The sequence below is a fragment of the Setaria viridis genome, chromosome 4, assembly GCF_005286985.2.
Source record: "Setaria viridis chromosome 4, Setaria_viridis_v4.0, whole genome shotgun sequence".
In the NCBI taxonomy this organism is placed as follows: Eukaryota; Viridiplantae; Streptophyta; class Magnoliopsida; order Poales; family Poaceae; genus Setaria; species Setaria viridis.
In genome coordinates, this window is record NC_048266.2 from 23,791,999 (window position 1) to 23,809,677 (window position 17,679).

The 17,679-nt window shown below is 47.3% G+C and overlaps 2 protein-coding genes across 3 annotated transcripts; both read right to left on the reverse strand.

Moving 5' to 3' along the window:
• Positions 1-2,185: 2,185 nt before the first annotated feature.
• Positions 2,186-7,535, reverse strand: LOC117853884 (nicotianamine aminotransferase 1). Of its 2 annotated transcripts, XM_034736165.2 has the most exons (8): positions 7,181-7,535; positions 6,761-7,062; positions 5,525-5,864; positions 5,216-5,434; positions 4,326-4,385; positions 3,046-3,201; positions 2,888-2,981; positions 2,186-2,500 (listed from the first exon to the last, which is right to left on the reverse strand). In XM_034736165.2, exons 2-8 carry the CDS (start codon positions 7,036-7,038, stop codon positions 2,379-2,381), a joined length of 1,269 nt encoding a protein of 422 aa, XP_034592056.1. In that variant the 5' UTR covers positions 7,039-7,062; positions 7,181-7,535; the 3' UTR covers positions 2,186-2,378. The 2 variants fall into 2 exon arrangements, with proteins under 2 accessions (XP_034592056.1, XP_034592055.1); XM_034736164.2 differs by having other exon boundaries at positions 6,761-7,534.
• A 549-nt stretch (positions 7,536-8,084) lies between these two features.
• On the reverse strand, positions 8,085-12,059 carry LOC117853883 (cellulose synthase-like protein D5). The gene is made up of 3 exons (XM_034736163.1): positions 11,159-12,059; positions 10,278-11,082; positions 8,085-10,194 (listed from the first exon to the last, which is right to left on the reverse strand). The coding sequence occupies exons 1-3, from the start codon at positions 11,794-11,796 to the stop codon at positions 8,455-8,457; spliced, it is 3,183 nt and encodes a 1,060-aa protein (XP_034592054.1). The 5' UTR covers positions 11,797-12,059; the 3' UTR covers positions 8,085-8,454.
• Positions 12,060-17,679: the final 5,620 nt, after the last annotated feature.

Here is a 17,679-nt window from a genome sequence, read left to right on the forward strand (position 1 = left end):
GACATTCCGAGCTGCATCTAAAGTTGTCTAAGTTAAAGTATTCAATCTTAAGCACAATGTGTCAAGTGACTCACAGGAGTAGTTGTGGGTGGCTATGTGTCAAGTGACTCACAGGAGTAGTTGTGGGTGGCTAAGGTGGAGGGAATATTGGTGGCGGTGGCAAAGATTGATATCATGGCATCATGTCAAAAATTGTGCGAAATCTTCTCAATTTTTTACCACAGCCTTCATATATGATATCATGGCATCTTGTGATTTTCAGACTTCATTTGTTTTTTTAAGAATTTAAAAATCATTCGGCCACACGTTCGTAGTCGTATTTTCTGAACAAAATGTTCGAAATTTCTTTACATTTCCTGGATGAGACCTCAATTCGGACTCATTAACATTAATATGATTTTTCCACTCATTTTATTCCATTATTTCAATCACTTGCAGTTCAAATTTGACTTAAATCAACAAATTACTCTAAATGAAATTAATTCATTAAATATAGCAAACAGACCAAGAAATAGACCACCTTCTAACATGAAGTGCCAAATGTCATACGTGGGGAGTAGAAAAAGTGTGGAGGGTGGAGGAGGGAAAAATAGTTTTGATTTTGCCGAGTGTCACAAAAAACACTCGGCAGCCATAGGCGTTTGCCGAGTGCTGGAAGAAAACACTCGGCAAACATATGGCCTTGCCGAGTGTCTGTGATGGACACTCGGCAAAGGACTAACGTCCGGCACGCCCCCCCTAACGCAGGACGCACGTGCCGGTCACGTGGTGAAGATTTGCCGAGTGTCATTTGTTTGCCGAGTGTCGTTTATGGCTTTGCCGAGTGTTTTCCATTTGACACTTGGGAAAGAGAATTTATGCCGAGTGTAGAATGTTTGCCGAGTGCTTTCACGGCGGCAAGCACTACCTTTGCTGAGTGCCCGAAATAAAGCACTTGGCAAATCGCTACTTTGCCGAGTATTTCGATATGACACTCGGCAAAGTACGCTTATATTTCATGTGTAAACCTTTAATAACGTGTTTTACTAATTTTTTTCCCATAAACTTTGAAAAAACCTAGTCAAAATCTCTAAACAATGCTTATTTTATTTTTCTACTAATATTATTCCATTATTTCATGGACTTATAGCTCAAATTGAATTTATATCTATTTAAGTTATATAATTGCAGTTAATAAATAAAAACGGATCCGAAAATTCCCAAAATTTGACATGAACCAATATATGTTATCTATTGCCTATACAAAAAATTTTGAAGTCAAACCCAAATTCAAATGTCACTTGAACTCAAAATCTTACCAGATCCTTCCAACTTCTACAAATCTTCTCCAGAGATGCTTCGATTTGTAAGCATCATACGTCAAAAATTATGCGAAACCTTCTCAATTTTTTACCACAGCCTCCACATATGATATCATGGTAAATCTCGTGATTTTCAGACTTCGTTTGTTTTTTTTTTGAGAATTTAAAAATCATTCGGCCACACGTTCGTGGTCGTATTTTCTGAACAAAATATTCGAAATTTCTTTACATTTCCTGGATGAGACCTCAATTCAGACTCATTAACATGAATATGATTTTTCCACTCATTTTATTCCATTATTTCAATCACTTGCAGTTCAAATTTAACTTAAATCAACAAATTACTCTAAATGAAATTAATTCATTAAATATAGCAAACAGACCAAGAAATAGACCACCTTCTAACGTGAAGTGCCAAATGTCGTACGTGGGGAGTAGAAAAAGTGTGGAGGGTGGAGGAGGGAAAAATAGTTTTGGTTCGCCGAGTGCCGGAAGAAAACACTCGGCAAACATATGGCTTTGCCGAGTGTCGAGCGAAGCACTCGGCAAACCTAGAACTTTACCGAGTGTCTGTGATGGACACTCGGCAAAGGACTAATGTCCGGCACGCCCCCCTAACGGAGGACGCACGTGCCGGTCACGTGGTGAAGATTTGCCGAGTGTCGTTTATGGCTTTGCTGAGTGTTTTCTATTTGATACTCGGGAAAGAGAATTTATGCTGAGTGTAGAATGCTTGCTGAGTGCTTTCACGAAAACACTCGGCAAACACTACCTTTGCCGAGTGCCCGAAATAAAGCACTTGGCAAATAAAAAACACTCAGCATTTTAACTGTTTCCCGTAGTGTTGGTGCCGATATGTTCATATGAAAGCATGCAAGGCCACATGGGGGAATGTTGCGATGTGAATAAACTGATACATGATGAAGCAGTAAACGGGGAACAGGTGAAACTTGTGGGAACACAACAGATGCAAAGTTACGTGATGTTTGTTCAATGTACCCAAGAAACATGATGCTTATTGTATGCGCCGAACATGGAAAATTTAGCTCAGCGTTGGGTGCTGCACTGGTGCCCGGATCAATTGACCTGTGACTGATGCCTCTGGCAAAAGGACTTGACCCTTTCAAGTCCTTGCTTCAGTTTTGGTGGTTCCGAAGCAAAGGTGATGCGCAACCAGTTTTCCATTCCTAAGGCAGTCCCTGCATAAAGTCAGCAATAATTAATCTGTTTAGTGTTTGTGGTGCACACATAGTACAAAACGGTGCACTTGCCTTTTTTAGTTAAAAATGAGAATGTCATCTTGGAGCCTCTCAAAGAAATTAATGCCCAGTCATTTTACACATACTTTTTGCTAGCAGTGCTCTATAACAAGTCACTTACTTAGGCCTATAAGAAGCTGATTAGTCCATATAATCACTACATGGTGACTGATCAATCAAGTACTGATTGCCATTTTTTTCATAACATCCTCTGATGAGTGGCATAAATAAGCAGCTCTACAGTAGTGTACATAATATATGCTGAAAATATGCATGTATTTGATGTTTGATGTAAAAAAACTATTAGCCCTTCCAGCTACCACATACCAGGCAACACCATGACTGATTCCTCCTTCGCCAACTTTCTACAGAAATCTATGTCGTCACTAATGTCTGACAACTGTGATATGTCTAGTTTCACCTGCAGAATAGGTTGTCAGCATAGTTTCTTTCAAGTGATGAAAAAAGTATATTCTCTGTCTTACCATCATAAAAAATGACCCCTCTGGTTTGTGGGGACAGGTGATACAGTTGATTTCCTTTATTTCGCTGTAGCATATTTCTGCGGTCTCCTTTAACAACTTGATAATCTTGCTAAAGAATTCATCATTTGTGTTCTTCATAATATGAGGAATAGCTCCCTGATGAATTGACGAATTTTTTAATTATAACCTGTCATAAACTGAATATTTAAAAATTATCACCTGATATATGTTTGTTAATAACCTTTTTGGCCAAGCCATCATGTCTGGCTTGGCAAGACAACACTACAGCGCCTCACATTACGCAAGGCTCCTTGTCACACCACCCAAGGCCTAAAGGTAGTGTCCTACGTCATGTTTTGTTGTGAGGCATGGCAGTGTTGTGTTGTCTTGCCATGGTATGACCAAAGGGGTGAAACATATTTTTAAAATTAATTTATAATCAGTCAAAGATGAAATAAAACTGAATCTACTGCACAACATAGACAATGAAATATTTTCAAAAATATTCATGCGAATACTCTACTCCATAGTGACTATTGAAATTTACAGAAGAAGGTTCATAAAAATGCTCGTCAGAATATGAACCTGCCAAAGAAGTAAAACCTGGGCACAAAATTCAGATGCCTAAGGCAGCAAGCCAAGAATGAAGATTGAAAATAGGTTTAGATGTCAATGGAAGATATACAAATTTGTTCTGATAACTTAGCAGAAACTTGGTAAGTAAGCCGTTAAGAAGAAGAAAGCAGTCAAGGCATCCAACTTTGAGCAAAATTGGACCTAAACCTTGTCAATTGGGGTGCACACTCACACCACACTGATCTAAGCTCAGTTCCTAAAAGAAAGTTTAGTATGCAATAAATTGCCGTGGAAAATTCTCTCTTTTTCCTGGCCAAAGTATGATGAGCCCACATTTTCCTAGGACAGATTGGCCACCAAAGTTGGTAAATGTAGGAAACAGCATGTGACCGTGATAGATGTAATAAGGTACTACCAAAGTGCAGGTATATGCAATTATAGTCATGAACCAATCAGTTGCCTAAAATCATCAAACTTGCTTAACACAAGTATGAAGAAGTGAAATAATAAATACGAAACCCCTCTAAAATAATCCAAGAGAAATAAACTAAAAGTTCTTGGTATAGTCTTGCTGTTTCAAAATTAAAAAAATGGTCTACCACCTTGCGTATCTAAAATTGCTAGAGCCAAGCAACAGAAAAAACAACTCCCTCAAGATCATCTAGCTGAATACAATATGGGGGGACATTAACGCAAAGACTAACCAGAACAAATGTTGCAGGATCTCCTGTTAGCATTCTGAAGCTTCTCAGTGAATGAAAAACCTAGAATTGCAGTTCAATTTAGTTAGCAAAGATATTCCTTCAGTCACATGAAAACAACAATATCATAAAGAAAATTAATTCTAGAAACAACACAAAAGCTTATGCACAGATAAGCTTGCACTATGCATGCTCCAAAATAGGTCTGTTAACACATCAACCAGTGTCAACACAATATGTATTCACAACCAAAAAATGGGGAAGACAACTACATTAAGGGCTCTTGGGGCTTTATTTTACCATATTGCCAACCACTAACATGATAGATATGATCTCTTCTAACTCTGACTTGCAGCTCCCTCATGCCTCTACTGTAAGCATGTCTTTGAGTTATCTTTGAGCCTTTTGTAACTACCTCAACATATGTGCAATCTTTTGCTCATCTGCCGTGTTGAATACACTTAATAACCTATATCTGTGATCCTCGCTACATCCAAAGTATTGAATATATCTAAACAATTAAAGTTCAAAAACATACATATGTGCAATCCTTTACACATCTATAGTTGTTGGATATATCTAATACCTATATCTGAATCCTTGCTGCATCCAAAGTATTGAATATATCTGAACAAATAAAGTTCCTTTTCATAGGGAAACTAATTATAATGGTAACTTTTAGATCAGAAGAACAAACAGAATAAACTAAGAGGTCCTCACAAATCACATCTCACATTCCAGCAACAAATAAACATCATATGGAAAATATGAATTCTCTAAACATAGAAACAGCCTGAACTTTTCTTTAAAAAAACTGTACGACGTCAGGCTACCAGTGCCACTGACGAAGTTTAAGACAAAAAAGATGCATAAATGATTGTTATAAGAATCACCTTGGTTTCTTTCAGAATACATTTTTGGTCACAAATTGCTATCCAGCCAAATCTCCAGCCAGGTACAGCCCATCTCTTTGATATAGCTCCAAGAGTGAGTAATGGAACAGTCTCTCCAAAAACACCCATTGGCACAAAAGGAGTGCTACCATAGACAAGGTGCCCATAGACCTCATCTGCAATGACTAACATACCGAGCTTGTTTGCTGTATCTGCAATCTAAGTCAGATACAGGCACGTAATAAGCACAATTACACGAATAACGCAAGGCTACCTAGCAACTAGCATTGTACAAAACACCTTACTAACCTTGGACAAATGCTCGTAAGTATACACAGAGCCACAAGGGTTATTAGGGTTAATAATCACTATTGCAACAGTATTCTCATCTGCAAGAGCTTCAACAGCTTCCAGGTCGACCTCCCAACCTCTCTCCGGAACTAGATCATAATGGCGTACTTCCATCTTATGAAACACTGCGTGTGCCTCGTGTTTTGGGTAACCAGGCCTTGGGAGCAATATATTTACACCTGGTTGGCCGAAAACAGACATCACAGTCTCGATTGCTTGGGTACATCCAGAAGTGAGGAGAACATCATCAGGGGAAAGCTTGTAAGGGAGATCACAAGATAGGTACTCTGCAACGGCTCTGGATTTAAGCAGAAATTAAGTATTGACAAAAGAAATATGCCTCACATTTACACACAAGGATGATCCAACCAATTATTATACTGCAGATAAAGCATTCAGTATGCTGTTATAAGACAATTTGTTTCTCATGAATTAGGTGTGAACAAGGTGGACTAAGAGCCAAGACAGCAGCAACTCTTATGAAAATTATATGTGCAGATTGGACTCAGAATGTATTTTGTAAGATTATGATTTAACAGATTTTACAAATTTGTTGAAATAAAAGCTAGTGGTTATTAAAGGTGCCCACATGAGGGCCCTGTTAAAGTGTTAATGTCACTGATGGATGCATCTTTGCTGTTTGCAAACTCGTATAGAGTAGCGCCAATATTTGTAGTCATTAATGGCACATTGCTTAGGGCATTGGCATAGTCTATATGATGATACTTTGATTAGTGATTTCTATAAGAATATCACATTTCACAAAGTGATAATTAAATATTATATGGAAGTACTTTTCATGATGAATCTAGCAAAAGCTATAATACATTTCAATCTATATAATTCTTTATATATTTATGGCCAAAAGTTTTAAAAGAAGAATTATGACCGATGGAAATCCTAAAAGGATGTACATTGGTAATAATCAGGAGTAACAAACACATTTTTGTGACTCCACATTGGCAAAAGCATTTTTGCTCCCAATAAACCAAGATTAGCTTCTGCACAGAAAGATCTAGGATCTAACATCTGCAGCCATTTTAAAAAAATTGGGCAAACAAAAAATGCACGATGTACTCAAGTGTCATCTATCTATTGGAAAAACAACAGAAGTAAATCTCGGCGACATTTAAGCGCCGTTATTGCGCCAGGACTGTAAGAGTAGTGAGGTGAACAAGTAGGATGGGCACTGACCGGCGAGCTGCGAGATTCGTGTCGCGGGATGGGTAGCCGTCGAACTCACCGGAGCGGAGGGCGGTGGCGACGGCCTCCACCGCCTCGGGAGCGGTGCGGAAAGAGGGGCACGAGGAGGGATCCCCGACGCTGAGCGGGATCACGGGCCGCGGGCCGCGCTCGTCCAGGCAGCCGTGCAGGTCAAGGAGGTAGCGCCGGACGCTCCGCTCCCCGGCGGCCGCCACGGCCGGGTTCGGCGACGCGAAGCGCCATCTCCTGCTGCTCCGGCCACCCTCCATCGCTCCGCAGCAGGTAGACTGGATCTGGATGAGTGATTGATCGAGTTTTTAATAGAAGCTTGGCCAATGTGTCCCTATGTCCGGAAGCTTTGGTTCAGTGTTCTAGCTCCCGTTGGATGTTGAGCGAAAAGAGTATTCAAACCTCGTAGTCCTACTAAAATTGATATGCTCAGTCTCCTCCTTTTTCTTTCCCTTTCCTCTGGTCCTTTTTTCTTGAGGAAAAAAAAATTACTTACGGACATGCTGCGGCCTTTGCTGAGACACAGTGGTGTTTTGTCTTGTGGCGGGACATGGTTGAAAACAAGAATTGGAGAATGGAGATAGAAGAGAAATGCTAGGAATTGCCTGGCGCTGGGTCGGTTGATCATTTGTACTCTCATCTCCACCGAGCGTGCGAGTGTGCGAGATGTCCTTGCTCAGCCTGCTTGGTTGGACTTCAATTAAGCCTAGCGACTACAGTACATTCAAGCTCAGCTTGAAAGTCCAGTAAGGGGGTGATACCCTGTGCTAGCACCTATCACATCGGATGTTTGGATACTAATTAGGAATATTAAACATAGTTTAATTACAAAACTAATTGCACAAATGGAATCTAATTCGCGAGACGAATCTATTAAGCCTAATTAGTCCATGATTTAACAATGTGGTGCTACAGTAACCATTTGCTAATGATGGATTAATTAGCCTTAATAGATTCATCTCACGAATTAGACTCCATCTGTGCAATTAGTTTTGTAATTAAACTATGTTTAGTCCTCCTAATTAGCATCCGAACATCCAATGTGACAGGTGTTTAGCACGGGATATCCACTAAAACACTCGCAAGTCTTTTCAAGCTACTGCGATCCTTGTTAACACTTGCCCTGTTTGTCTACTACTGTGAGTCTGTGACCTGTATGGCTTGCCCAAATAGTCAAATCCGCTACTGCAAGCTAAATCTTTTGGGGGGAGTTTCTGTGGCCTGCGTTGAAACATTTGAGAGTATGTTTGAATTCTACTCAAGTGTGAAAAGGGTGAGCTATTAATAAAAACAACACGAGGACCAATAATCAATTACTATATCATGTCAATTAGACAAAAGGGGCAATTTCACAACAGAATCCCTGTACAGTTAGCGTGGATCATCTCTGATTATTTGTACACTAGCCCCTACAGGTACAGAATAAAGGACTCTTGCCCTGCCTAGCTACCATCCTTGGTTAACAACACAGACACTACTGTACTTAATAGGAGCAGTTCAGTAATTCTTACTTTTTTTGAGAAGTCAAGTAATTCTTACCTGCATCCAGAAACAAATGACACAACAAAAAGTCAAGGCAATCCTCCTCCAGAATCCCACTCTGATATAATCATGCACATCGTCAATTGCATTTCGTGATCTTGGAGCGCTGGCCGTCGCTGAATCTCGATGCTCGATCACACGTCGACGCCGCCCTGGGTGATCCTGTCGTCGGGCGGGCTGATGGTGATCCAGAGCAGGGAGACGGTGATGGAGATGAGCCCCGCCCAGACGTAGACGAGTGTGGGCGTGCGCCCCCGCCGGCCCATGAGCCCCTTGGCGAACGGGTAGTAGTGCGCCAGCACCCAGAAGCTGAAGAACCCGCCGCCCAGCAGCTTGCTGTACTGCGGGATCTCTGCGTACACGGCGCGCGACACGCCGACGACGAGCGCGATGATGTTGATCCCGATGACGGCGAGCGGCGGGATGAAGAGCGACGTCCACTTGACCAGATACAGCTCGGCGAAGGGGTCGTCGTCGTCATCGGCCGCCGCCTTGGCCGTGAGCGTGAAGGAGATCTCGATGCCGGCGATGACCTTGAGCAGGCCCTGCAGCACGGCGGCCAGGTGAGCCGACGTGCCGCCGATGACCCAGAACTGCTCGTTGCGCCACCACTCCTCGAGCCCGATCCCGGACCACTTCACCTCCAGCAGGCAGAGCAGCATGAGCGTGATGGTGATGAGCAGGAGGTAGCACAGGAAGGTCGGGTCCAGCGTGGCGACGATGAACTGGCCGGAGAAGAGGGAGAGCGCCGGGAGGAGGCAGTACATGATGAGGAAGAGCGAGGTGAATGGGTAGATGCCGACGTTGAGGTAGGAGAGGCGCTGCAGGAACTTGAGCCTGCGGGAGGCGAGGAACGCGTTGTTCTTGGAGAAGAAGATCTCCACGGACCCCGTCGCCCACCGGAGCACCTGGTGGAGGCGGTCGGTGAGGTTGATGGGCGCCGTGCCCCGGAACGCGTCGCGCCGGGTGATGCAGTAGACGGAGCGCCACCCCCGGTTGTGCATCCGGTAGCCGGTCACCACGTCCTCGGTGACGGAGCCGTAGATCCAGCCCACGCGCAGGCCCCACTCGGTGCCGTCCTCGTACCAGCAGGAGATGACGGCGACGGACTCCGCCACCGTGGCGGCGTCGAGCGGCGGCCGCGGCATCAGCAGCGCGCCGGGGGGCCGGCCGTTCTGGACGGAGGGGTGGTCCTGCAGCGGCCGGCCCTGGTACTCGGCGACGGCGATGGTCTCGATGAACATCTTGGACTTGCCGAACCGCTGGGGGGACTCGTGGTCCGGGTGCTCCGACAGTGGGCGGAGCTCCTCGGCGGCGGGGCCGCCGGGGCCAGGGGGATGGTGGTGGGGGTCGATCGGCACCTTGACCTGGCCGTAGATGCCGCGGTACTCGGCGGTGCGCGGCGGGTTGAAGCCGTAGACGGCGTAGCGGCGGAAGAGGCATCCCGTGCCGACGTACATGGGGCCCTGCAGGCCGTCGAGGGCGCGCATGTTTCCGTCGAAGAAGACGGTGTTGTGGTTGGCGTAGCGGTCGGAGGGGTCGATGCCCTCGAAGCGCTGCGGGAACTGGATGTAGCAGATGCGGTCGCCGCCGCGGTCGAGCATGTAGCACATGGCCTCGCGGATCGCCGTGCAGTTGTAGATGTAGTGGTCGCAGTCGAAGTTGAGCATGAAGGGCCCGTTGGAGAGGATCGCCGACGCGCGCACCATGGCGTTCATGGCGCCGGCCTTCTTGTTGTGGTCGTACCCGGGCCGCTTCTCGCGCGAGAGGTACACGAACATGGGGACGCGAACGTCCACGCCGGTGAAGTCCAGGTACGGGTGCGACGAGGCGTCGCCGTGGACCACGTCGTAGTGAGGGTTCTTGATCATCACCTACTTCGAAATGGCGGCTGTAAAAATGCTAAACACTTCGGGAGAAGTTACGATTATTCGATACGAACAGTGACTGTACGTACCTGCACGATGCTGGCGTGGTCACCCTTGGCGTGGTCAGGGGCGGAGTCGAGCCAGGTGCCGGGCCAGTGGGTGCCGTCGGCCATCCAGGTGGCCTTGACAGTGGGGACGTCGGCGGCGGCGCCGGAGTCGGAGGAGGCGGCCTTGTCGCGGGCGAGCTTGCGCTCGCGGGCGTTCATGGCGTTGGCGCGGCGGCGGATGAGGTCGGCGAGGCCGTTGATGCGGACCTTGAACTCGTCGTACTCGCGCTTGATCCACCGCCGGTCCTTGACGAAGTCCGGGCGCTTCTTGCCCTTGGTGGGGTCGCCCTTCTGGTTGAAGTACGAGTCCGGGTTGCGCGGCTCGATGGCGTGCTTGCGGCAGAAGGGCACCCACACCTTGGCGAACTCGCAGGCCTCCGCCATGGCCTCGAAGGTCAGCAGCGCGCCGCCGTCGTCGGAGATGTACACGAAGAGCTTCTCCACGGGGTACTCGGTGCCGAGGATGGAGAGCAGCGAGTTGGCCGTGGTGAGCGGCGGCTCCTTGTAGGGGTCGGCGGTGGAGATGAAGACGTCGAGCCCCGGGAGGTCGGAGCGGCCCGTGGGGTTGGACGGCGTCACGGACTCGAACTTCTCCCGGAGCGCGGCGAGGTCCACGGCGCGGTTGATCGGGTTCAGCTTGGGCATCTGGTCCAGCAGCCACGAGAAGGCGAACCAGAACTCGCACACGATGGAGATCCCCCACAGCCACATCGCGTCCAGGTTCGGGTTCGTCGCGCGCCAGATCAGGAACAGGAACAGCGAGATGAACCGCACCAGCACAAGCAACCTGTCATCACGAGGAGATCAAATAAATCTCTCCTTTGATATTGTTGCCAAGAACATGAGGAGACGAGGATGCGAACCTGTAGGGGCTGAGGATGCCGGGCGGAATGGGCACCTTCCGGCTGAGCGGCTTCCACGGCTTGTCCACGAGGTCCTCCATCTTGACGGGGCCGCCGCCGCCGACGTCGTCAGCGTACGCGCCGCTGCTGTCCTGCGGCCAGTACGCGTTCCCGATGCCGTACGTGCCCTTGGTCTCGAACAGCCACCGGTTGTGGTCGAAGTCCCCGGTCTGGCTCCGCACCAGTAGCGACTTGGACGGCGCCGGCACGCGCGCCGTCGACAGCCGCCGATCCATCTTGCCGCTGGCAGCGCCCGCGCCGTCGTCCCCGTCGGCGCCGCCGCGCCGGTTCACGAGCTTAGAGGACGCGGACGGGCCGTAGGGAGGCAAGGGGTGATCGTCCGGCTTGGTGCCACCCGCGGACGTCGAGGAAGGCGCGCCACCGCCACCACCGCCGCTGTAGGGCTGATTGTCCGGTGTGGGCGGCATGAGGACGGTGTAGTTGGCATAATCGCTGCCGCCGCCGGACATGGTGGAGGTGAGGTCCGGCGCGTCGTCGATCTCGACGTCGTTGGAGATGCTGCTAGGACGGCGCCCGCCCGACGGCGTCCTCGTTGAACTGACGGGTGGCTTCCACGCCGACGACGAGGACGATGACATGCATGTGGGTGCGTGCTCCTCCCCCTAGCTAGCTATGCGGTGCCATGGACCTCGCGGGTGGAAGCAAGCTGATCGCACGACCACGCGCACAAGCTCGTCGATCGATCGATCGATCGAGAGAGAGAGAGAGAGAGATGGTTGCATGCATGGCTTGGAGGAAATTGCGAGGCGAGAAGAGATGTGGAGTGGCGACACTTTCGGAGACCGGCCATTGGAGTTTAGCCCGCCATGGAAGCATCGGTTGGTCGAAAATGGAGGCCTTGATCCGGTGGCTGCAGGAAGCAGTGCATGCACAAAAAGAGGGCAAAATTAAAATGGGTAGGTTGTCTCAACGGAAAGAATGCTCATACTGACATAAATGATCCATTAATGTTTGGCAATTTCTTAGTTGCATGCATGTACTGATGTGCAGCATGTTGAAACTTTCACTACGGGAAAGCTAAAAATTGCCGAGTGTATTTTTTTTGTCGAGTGTTTTTTTGCGAGCACTCGGCAAAGAGTCGGCAAAGAAGCTCTTTGCCGAGTGCCAAGCCAAAAACACTCGGCAAAAAAAAAAACACTCGGCAAATCGGGGCTTTGCCGAGTGTCAAATAAAAAACACTCGGGAAAGCCCCCTCTTTGCCGAGTGTAAAAAAAACACTCGGCAAAGAGGGGGGTTTGCCGAGTGTCAAAAAAAACACTCGGCAAATAGGGGGGTTTGCCTAGTGTTTTTTTTATACTCGGCAAAAAAATAATTTTTTTTCCTCTTTTCACCATGAAATTTTTTCTACTCCCCACATACAACATGTGGTACTCCATGTTAAAATTTAGTATATTTTTGAATTTATTTGCTATATTTATTTAATTAATTGCATTTCAAGGAAATTTTTGGTATAAGTCAAATTTGAACTGCAAGTGATTCAAATTATGGAACAAAATGAGTATAAAAATGATATTCATGTTATTCGGCCCAATTTGAGACCTGACCCATGAAATGACAAGAAATTTCGAACATCTTGTTCAGGAAACACGACCACGAACGTGTGGCAGTGGTATTTTTAAATTATAAAAAAAACAAGCAAAGTCTGAAAATCATTAGATTTGTCATGATGTGATGATATCATAGGTGGAGGCTGTGGAAAAAAATTGAGAATGTTTTGCACATTTCGTCACGTACGATGTTTACAAACCGAAGCATTTCAGAACAAGAATAGTAACGTTGAGAAGGATTGCATAAGATTTGGAGTCAAAATGACGGTCGAGTTTTGATTTGACTACAAAACTTTTTTATAGTCAATAGAGAATATTATTTCATGTAAATTTTTGACAATTTTTTAAAACTGTTAGATATTTTTCAAATTTTTTTAAAATATCTTTGCCGAGTGTCCTAGGTTAGACACTCGACAAACAACCGTTCACCGAGTGTCACCCTAGGACACTCGGCGACCTTTTTTTTTTCCAACCGCGCGCACCCAACCGCAAGGCCGGCCTTATCCCCTCGATCTCCTCCGCCAGTACTACTCCCTCACCTCTTCCTCTCTCCCCCCCGCCCCCGGCCCCGGCGCCCCCCGCCCCGCCGCCCGCCGCCCGGCCCCCGGCCCCGCCGCCGCCCGACGCCCGACGCCCGGTCCCCGACCCCGCCGCCGCCCGACGCCCGGCCCCCGGCCCCGCCGCCGCCCGCCCCCCCCGCCGCCCGGCGCCCAGCCTCGCCCGCCGCCGCCCCCTTCTTCCCCTCCGGATCCGGCCTCTCCTTCCCCGGCTCCCTCCCCTCCGGCCGGATCCGCGCCCCCTTCTTCCCCTCCGGCGCGGATCCGGCGGCCCCCACCACTCTCCCCTCCGGATCTGGCGCGTGGTGGCGGGCGGCAGCGGGCGTGGCGGCCGGTGGCGGCGTGGTGGCCGTAGCCGGCGGCTGTTTCTGCTTTTTTTATTTTTTCCGAAAATGTTTGCCGAGTGCTTTTTGACATTGCCGAGTGCTCGATGTTCGATACTCGGCAACTCCACCGTTTGCCGTAGGAAAGTTCGCCGAGTGCCGTTCGTCGAGTGTTACACTCGGCGAACTCTTTGCCGAGAGTTTTTCGACCTTTGCCGAGTGCCTCAGAGGCACTCGGCAACCTTCCTGTTTCCAGTAGTGTTTGCGAGCCTACGTCCAACCTAAAACTTAAACCGATAGAAAAAGATGAACGATTGATTTATACTATAACATACAACATGTATCAAAATAAGGCATGTTTGATTTTCGAAGTCCCACGGCTGCTAGATTGACCTCCGCTATCAGCGTATCGACCTCCGCCTCCTCTGCGTTGACCTTTGCCCTTGCCAGATCAAGCTATAGTACAAGCACGAGGCGAGTTGCGACAAAGGAGGCAAACATCCTCACGGAAAAGCTCGCCTCACTTTGCCGGATGAGGCGAGGCGAGACGAGCGAGCTAAGGCAACTGGTGGAGGCAAGGAATGGTTAAATAGTGTAATCAAGTTTATCGTATATTCCAAATATTAATTTGGTTTAATGTGAGACTGATGAATAAGAAAATAGTTTTGGGTTGGGCTTGGGTTTGGACATGCATGGGCTTCAGGAATGGACGTGGCGCTAACCCGGCTAACTAACAGTGGTACAGGGAGTGGGATTTTATTTTTGCTAAAAAAAATGGAGCGAGGCGGCGAGGCAAAGGCAGCAGCAGACCAGCAGTCACGCTCCTCGAGACCTCGACTCGAGCGGATGGCTCGAGCCCAGTTCGAAGCCCGATCTAAGATCAAGTTCAATAACCTTCGAATAGTAAAGCCACGTGCTCCGCAGACTAATGTAAAAAACCACCGGTACATTAGTTAGTTTCTTCACGAATTTCAAAATCATTTTTTATTTGCATGCGACCCGCCACGATCCTCTCGTCCCAGCTCACCCGAACAAGCTTCTAACCCGAACAAGCTTCTGATGTCCTGACTCGTCGCGTGGCTCACTCTCTCGTATGGCCCCCACAAATCGATCGATGTTCTTGTACGCGACAAGCTGAGTCTCTCTTAATTTCTCTTTCCAACACATTGGATTTCTCTCACGTGGCTTGGCGAATCGACAAGCCAACGTGGATTATTGTACTGCTCTAAGTTCTCTATCACTAGTAGAGAATTGACTTTCGATACGCCCCCTTTTGTCCCGGTTTAAAGTTGGCCCGGGACAAAAGGGGGTGCGCCACGGTAGGCAAAAATGGAGGGAAGCGTTAGTCCCGGTTGGTATTTGCAACCGGGACAAAAGGCCCCATTTAGTCCCGGTTGCAACGGCTAGTTCCGGGGCGTTGGTGGCGGCACCCTTTTGTCCCGGTTGGAGGCTCCAACCGGGATAAAAACGTGGACCTTTTATCGCAGTTGAAGCCTCCAACCGGGACAAAAAGTTTAGTCCCGGTTGCAGCTTCCAACTGGGACAAAAGGGTGGTTAGAGCCTCCAACCGGGAGTAAACTTTCAACCGGGACAAAAGGTGTTTCTTTTTGTCTCGGTTGGAGTTTTTAACCGGGATAAAAACTCATCCCCATTATATACCAAGATAGAGACCTTTCTTCCTCCTCCAGCCCGAGCCAGTCCACCACATAGACAGAGAGCTGAGCTTCACCACTCTCCGGTGGTGCCGAAGCAAGGGAGGTGCTGCCCGAATTTTTTTCCCTCATTTTCGTGGGAATTTCACTCAACCAACACAAGTGTTGTGAATGTTTGCTACTTCATCCTCTTGTTACACTTTGATTTATGCTTTGGAGATGGAAAGTCTATTTGCTAGAATGTGATGAAGTAGAAAATGGAGAGGTATTTTGAGCTAGAATGTGTGGGAGATTGATGTGTCATATATAGTATGTATTCTTGCAGTGGGTTAAGAATGATGCTACCTTGTCTAGACGGTTTATCTTATCAAATTCAATATGGTTTTTCAAATCCATACTTGTTGAACTTGCATACCGTATTCATCTTTGCGAGGATGTTCTCCGCCGAGCAGCAACGTATGTTAAGAAGGAGGTTCGATTCTACGAGAAAGAGTGGATACGGACATCGTGACTATGTACCCTTTTCTGTAGCATCGAACCTCTTTCATGACGAAGTGCGGTGCCGCCCAGTTGAGAACATGCTCACGAGATGATCACGGTCTTCAAGTTCAACAACTTCTGCAGTGCTAAGGAAAGAATTTTTATACATAGATGGCTTCTACTACTTGTTGAACTTATCAAATTCAATATGGTTTTTCAAATTCATACTTGTTGAACTTGCATACCGTGGTCATCTCTGTGAGGATGTTCTCCGGCGAGCAGCAATGTATGTCAAGAAGGAAGTTCGATTCTACGAGAAAGAGTGGATACGAACATCGTGACCGTGTCCCCTTTTCCGTAGAATCGAACCTCTTTCATGACGAAGTGCGGTGCCACCCAGTTGAGGACATGCTCGCGAGATGATCACGGTCTTCAAGTTCAACAACTTATGCAGTGCTAAGGTAATAATTTTTGTACATAGATGGCTTCTGCTACTGGAGGAAGTGGCGATGGTGGGGGCGATCTTGGTTTCTCTTTCGGCAAGGGGAAAATCATAGTTGGCCCTCAGCATAAGCCGAAGAAAATAAGCGCGTTGGAAAAAGCAATGCTTCGTTATTTGCAGCAACGTCATGAAGAAGCTGTTGCCGCGGGTCAGGAACCTCCTTTTGGTGGTCGTTATGCTCCACCCTCAGTCCCGGGTGTTTCACGTCCACTTAGTACTACCATTTTAGATGGCAGAAATAAACCTAAGGATGAGGCTGGGTCAGCGGAACTTTCATCTTCACCGCCCAAGGATGCTTAAAGTCCTCCTAGATAATAACCAGTGGATGGCTTGTTGTATTGTATCATGTTGTTTGGATCTTTAATTTAAATATGTGTATTTGGATCTTCATGTTGTTGTATTGTATGTTGTTTGGATCTTTAATCAATTTTCACGCGTAATCCATTGTCAAGTGTAATCCATTTTCATGCGTAATACGATGCAGATGGACCGGCAATGGATGTATAATGCAGATAGGCGGAGCAAGGTGTTTATTGATGGCTTGTATTATTTTTCTCAAAGTGGCCAAAGCGAACAAGCCAGAGAATGAGTTCGTATGTTGTCCATGCTTCCAATGCAATAACAAGAAGGAGTATTCAAAAGATTCCTGGGGGACTATTCACAGCCACTTGTTTAAATACGGTTTCATGCCTAAATATTTGGTTTGGACCAAGCACGGTGAACGAGGGGTTGTAATGGAAGATGGCGAGGAGGAGGAGGAAGATGACAGCATTCCGGACTGGGTTGCAGGCCAAGCTTTTGCAGATACTACAATGGGCGAGGCTGATGAAGATGAATTTGCAGAAAATGGCCCTACTGATGACCTTGGTCAGGTGCTACGAGATGCACACAGAGATTGCGAAACTGAGAAGGAAGCAACAAAGTTGCAGTGCATGATAGATGATCACCGAAAATTGTTGTACCTAGATTGCCAGTAGGGCCATAAAAAACTAGGTACGACACTAGAATTTGTGCAATGAAAGGCAAAAAATGGTGTGTCCGATAAGGCATTTGAGGGGATGTTGAACATTGTCAAGAAAATTCTTCCCAAGAATAATGAATTACTGTCCACAACATATGAAGCTAAACAAATTATTTGCCCTCTCGGATTGGATGTTCAGAAGACACACGCATGCCCTAATGACTGTATCCTCTATCATGGTGATGAATATGAGAAATTGGATGCTTGTCCCGTCTGCGAAACGCTGCGGTATAAGATCAGACAAGATGATCCTGGTGATGTCGAGGGGCAGTCTCCCAAGAAGAGAGTTTCCGCGAAGGTGATGTGGTATTTTCCTATAATACCACGCTTGAAGCACTTGTTCAGGAACAAGGCAAATGCTAAGTTGATGCGATGACAC

Coding starts and splice junctions, on each gene's coding strand:
- LOC117853884 (XM_034736165.2), bottom strand. CDS start 7,038: ATGGAGGGTGGCCGGAGCAGCAGGAGATGGCGCTTCGCGTCGCCGAAC. Junction 5,865..6,760: donor ACGAATCTCGCAGCTCGCCG/GTCAGTGCCCAT, acceptor GCTTAAATCCAG/AGCCGTTGCAGAGTACCTAT. Junction 2,501..2,887: donor ATCAGTCATGGTGTTGCCTG/GTATGTGGTAGC, acceptor GACTTTATGCAG/GGACTGCCTTAGGAATGGAA.
- LOC117853883 (XM_034736163.1), bottom strand. CDS start 11,796: ATGTCATCGTCCTCGTCGTCGGCGTGGAAGCCACCCGTCAGTTCAACG. Junction 11,083..11,158: donor GGCATCCTCAGCCCCTACAG/GTTCGCATCCTC, acceptor TCGTGATGACAG/GTTGCTTGTGCTGGTGCGGT. Junction 10,195..10,277: donor ACCACGCCAGCATCGTGCAG/GTACGTACAGTC, acceptor ATTTCGAAGTAG/GTGATGATCAAGAACCCTCA.